Here is a 5,132-nt window from a genome sequence, read left to right as displayed (position 1 = left end):
TGTGTTATATTTGCTTGTATTGTGGCTTTGTTTGATTTATAAAATTGTATTTACATTTTTGTTTCAAGAGAAAAAAGTCTTATAATATATCTCCTCTATAATTAAAAAAATTTTAACCTACTCCTATAAAAATTCCTGAATCCGCCATTGATTGGCGTCACTTATCTTTATTAAATGCATGAGTTGGATAACCACTACCATTGTAACCTATGTCTTGGGTTAAATTCCTATAACATAACCTGTAACAAGTTTCATTTAATCCAAATTATATTGTGTATCTCTCTCTCTCTCTCTTTTTTTATATAATTTTTTTCTCCACGAAGATTCTGCGTTTCATTGCAGTTTTGAAGTTCCAATTTTGGGCCATTATTTAAGCTACGAAGGTTCATTACAAGCCCATTTCTCAGTTCTTTGTTGGGCTAAAACAGGCTTTTGATCCATATATGTTGTTAGACTCAGCCCACAAAGTTTCATTTGTCTGGGAAATCGGTTCCTGACTTCCAGTCCAGGAAGGAACAAAGAAAGCTTTGAGCTTTGGGAAACAGGAAAATAGACATGGTTGGCGGCTAACTGTGCGAGACGAACCCTACAATTTTCTTCATCTTCTGCAAAAACCCTTTTGAGTTCAGTCTCTTTGTGTCCATGAATTCCGCAGCTTGAATATTGGTGTTCAATATTTCATTCACTTGTGATAATTGCAAATGTTCACAGCTCAATTCATTATGACAATATGGTGATTACTTAATGCTTAATTAAAAAAATAATTGATTAAAAATGAAATTAAATGGAGGTTAGCCAGAGGCTCGAACCTAAATCACCTAAATCTACCCAAAATCACTATAAAAAAAGGCATCCATGCATCATCATCTGTCAGCCACAGCCCAAGTCATATCATTTTGGAAAATCCAGTGGCAGACCTCAATCCGACCGGGACCTGAACCCAAAGCAACAAAAGCCCCATGAGTTGGACTCCAAGCTGACGTGTCTAAATGACAGATGGCAACTCCATGATTAATCTTCGCCTTGGAAATCGGGTCCAAGAGATCTGCTTCGTAAACCCGAACTTTAGGAACAGAGTGGCAGTAATACAATAGGTAAGGAAACAAGCTCTGATGGCAAGACACAGACTTCGTGACATTTCCGCCGTTGATTCCTTTGACCGATCCAATCAAAACTTCGTGGCTTGATCCGTTGACGTTGTCCGTGGTGCGAACGACGACGTTTGTGCCTAGAACTGAGGTTGCAAAGTCGATCATATCCTCAGCCGACGCAACGCAGCGTTTTGTCTCGCCAGCGCTCGGAGCTCTCTCGCATTCTTCCAAGGCGTCCAGCATGATCTTCTCCATGGTGGAGTTATCAGGCGCCTGGAAAATTCGCTTGAGCTCGTAAATTTTGGAAGTGGCAAAAGGTAATTTTGAAGAAATGAACTGGGGCAAAAACGACCTTTTGGGCATCTTATCTTGGATGTTAGGCATGGGCATCACTATCCCCTTCTTGAGCATGGACTCCCGGAAGAATTTGCCCGGCTCAACCCTCCTTTTTACCAAACTGCCACTGAGTTTTGTGTAGCCTTTGAACGTTATGCTCTCATTCTTTGCGTAGTCTGAGAAAGAATTGTTCACACCGTAGATCTTGAACCCGACAGACTCTCCACGGGCACCCTTACCGTACCCGGTAAACTTATCCGACCCGACTTCGAACGACTTGCCGTAATTGACGAAATTGACCTTCTCGCCGTCGGAGTTCTTGGCGTACGACTGAAACGAGTCGTCACCCACGTTGGCACTGTCTCTGTAGCTGGTGAAAGTCTCCACTGCCGCATTGCTGCTGTCGCCATAGCTCTTGAACTTGTTCTGCGGATTGTTCTGGTCGTTTCCGTAATTATTGAACTTGTCATCGGCGCCATTCACCGCCTCGCTGTAACCCGTGAACCCGGATCCGACGGAATTTGCGTCCGTGCCGTAGCCTGTGAACTCGTTCGGGGCCCCGTTTCCGTGTTTGGAGTAGCTTGTAAATGATTGGTCGCCGGCGTTGGCGTTCTCACTGTAGGCAGTGAAGGCGTGGGCCCGCCCTGTGGAATCATCCGAGTACGAGTTGAATCGGAGGTTGGGAACGTTCACCGAGTCGGCGTAGTTTTTGAACTCCCCAGTTCCTGCTATGGCTCCGGTGGCGTAGCTGTTGAAGCTCTGGTCCACCAGGTTGGCTTCCGGGCCGTAGCTGTTGAAATCATCCGTGTGGTTGACTGAGTCGCGGCTGTAACGCCTGAATGAGTCGACTTGCGAAGTGTCGCCGACTGAGTAGTTCTTGAACGAGTCGACTCCTGCCCATCGAGCCGTCCCGTAGTTTGTGAAGTTCTTGGTCGAGTAGGCGGTGAAGTTCGTGTCGCCGTCATGATTTTCGAGGCTCTGGCCCACATCAGGGAAGCAGAGGAGGTTGGCGGAAGAACAGAACTCCTGCAGCCGAGTCGAGAGAGCGTTCTGAGCTGCGAGTTGTGCAAAAGCCGCCGAGTCGACTGCGGTCAATGGCGAGGCCTTTGAGAGCAGAAACGATGGTTTCTGTGCGTCGTTTTGGACCGCTTTGTTCCAGTACCGAATCAGATGGGCCTTGGGCGTAAATGGGCTTTCCCCTGAGCTGGCCGTCGCGAAAGTAACCTGGATTTGGACATAACGTTGTTTGTGAAAGGATGAATAAAATACGAATCAAAGAATGAATTCAATGATACAACTAAAATAAAATAAAATAAATGCGTAATATAAGATTAACAATTCATACAAAAATAAAAAATAAAACCTTTTAAAGTATTTTAAATTAATTTAATCTACGGAGAGAAAATTCGAACTTTGGTGCAAAGAACATGCCCACCATGCGAATAACAACCCAATCTTCTCTAAGAAACAACACCAACAAAAAAGAAAAAGTATTATCTGAATTGAGAATATGAGATGGCTTACATTTAGAGATGATAACAAGATGAAGAACAGAGAGACTAGAGGAGTCACTAGGGTTTGTTGATTGTGCTGCTCCATAATTTTCCCTCTTGTTTTTTGATATATTTCTTGAGCTCTGGGCAACCTAAGCGAGAGAGCTAGGGTTGAAAAGGTTGGTGGATTCTTTGGGGGGTTTTCAGAGTGTATTTATATGGCTTCGAGGATAAATTTTGCAGGAAGAAACTAGATTCTATACTTATTATATATTTTGATATTATGCTTGTGATCAAAGCTAAGCACTAATAACAGGAAATCAAGCATGAATGCACTTTTTTATTTTATTGGAAGTTTTCGTACATGGTTTAAGATCTCCCTGAATAATTTAGGTTGATCCAAAAGGTAAGCGTACAATTTATTTCTCAAATTGTAGAGACGAAGAATATAATTTTGCATTTGGCTGTAATGTTAAGATTATAATCTCAGACATTTAATGGTTAATCTTGCAGCTAGATATACAAATAAAGATATTGATAATGCACAAAAATTCAAATTCTACACTTAGGGTGATTCACAAAATAATGCTGGCACATGAACAAATTCGACTTACCTTTTTATCTCTTGGTATTTACTTTGAACCTCAAATTTATAAAAATAGTCCAAAGGTCAATAGGGTCTAGTTTAATGAAAAAATGGCATTAATTTGCAGACTCGTGCTCTCAGGTATGAATTCTCATAATACTGTAGTAGTGTCAATGTGTGTCGAAAGCCTCCTTCCCCTTGTACTATCGCTTGTATTAAAAGAAAAGACAGTCCAAAGATTTCCCTATTTTGTACTCTTTGCTTCAATAAAATTTCCCAAAAAAGACTCCTCTCTCAAGATTCCTTGCAGGCTCAAAATAGTTGTTGCTTTGTTCAAACTTCACAGTGTAAAACAGAGACAATTAAGAGCTGGACAGCACGGGCCGTATCTCAAAGGTGGGCTTGCAAAACGACGAACTATGGGCTTGTTCGGACTCGTTAGTTTAAGTAATGATCCAAGAGAAAATAACGGGAATTTGGATTTTCATAATGTTTTATTTAAATGAGTCCAAGTGGATATATTGGATTTTGATTTTGATTAGGTGCATCATTATGATTGTACATACAACGTACCTACAATATTATATTTTAAAAAAACTTGATAAATGACTAAAATCAATGCTTAATCTAACACCAGAGTTCAATTAAAAGTTCGTAATCTTATTTAAAGATAACAATCATTTTTTCATTTTTCATTTTGTTGCTTTCCCTTTATGCAAGTTGTCTTCATGCATGGCAACCACAAATACCCAAACAGACAGTAACAATCTAAGTTAAACGTATAGATTCCTGACCAAACTGTTCCAAAAAGTTTCAAAGTATAAAGAGTAAAGCATTACAGAAGTGAAGAGCATGCCATGGGCAAAATCATTGAACGAAGCAGTAGATCAACCAAGGGGCATCAAACGGGATCTAAACTATTTGGAATCGGGGTTGAAATGGTATTCATTCTCCTTTCGAATTTGAACTTGATAGCATGCATACTAGTCGGTGCTTACCGGGCTGATGACATGTTTGTAAAGAAGAGAGAGCCTCCCAATATCATTTTGATGATAACTTTTTCATGGTATGAGAGGCTCCGGATATCATTCAAGATGTTTTGATAATATATACTTTGTAATTCTTTATTATGTTTAATTCATAAAGACATATTTGTAAAGAAGGGGGAGCCTCCCAATATCATTTAGATGATGACTTTTTCATAGTATGAGAGCCTCCCGATATCATTCAAGATGTTTTCATAACATATACTTTGTAATTCTTTATTATGTTTAATTCATAAAGACATATTTGTACAGAAGGGGGAGCCTCCCAATATCATTTAGATGATGACTTTTTCATGGTATGAGAGCCTCCCGATATCATTCAATATGTTTTCATAACATATACTTTGTAATTCTTTCTTATCTTTAATACATTAAAAAAGAAAGAAAGGGAAAAAGAAGATATATGTAATCATTAATGGGGAACACAGAGATGCACAACATGGAATATTAGACATAATAACCAGCAGAGTATTGGAAGAATTTCTTTTTTAAATATTCTATGCTCATCTACTCATCTCCAATTCTTCTTGGATAAGATGTGCACAATTTGCACTTTATTTAATCATAAATGGTGTTTTAT

The 5,132-nt window shown here is 39.6% G+C and overlaps 1 protein-coding gene across 1 annotated transcript; it reads right to left on the bottom strand.

Moving 5' to 3' along the window:
• On the bottom strand, window positions 738-2,690 carry LOC18789518 (polygalacturonase 1 beta-like protein 3; the record flags this gene model as incomplete). The annotated part of the gene is made up of 1 exon (XM_020556327.1): window positions 738-2,690. A coding segment is annotated over one exon (1,827 nt), but the record flags the coding sequence as incomplete, so codon positions are not given.

This window comes from Prunus persica, chromosome G1 (genome assembly GCF_000346465.2).
Source record: "Prunus persica cultivar Lovell chromosome G1, Prunus_persica_NCBIv2, whole genome shotgun sequence".
Taxonomy (NCBI): Eukaryota; Viridiplantae; Streptophyta; class Magnoliopsida; order Rosales; family Rosaceae; genus Prunus; species Prunus persica.
The sequence above is the reverse complement of the archived record's forward strand: the minus strand, read 5'-3'. Positions and strand labels throughout refer to the sequence as shown.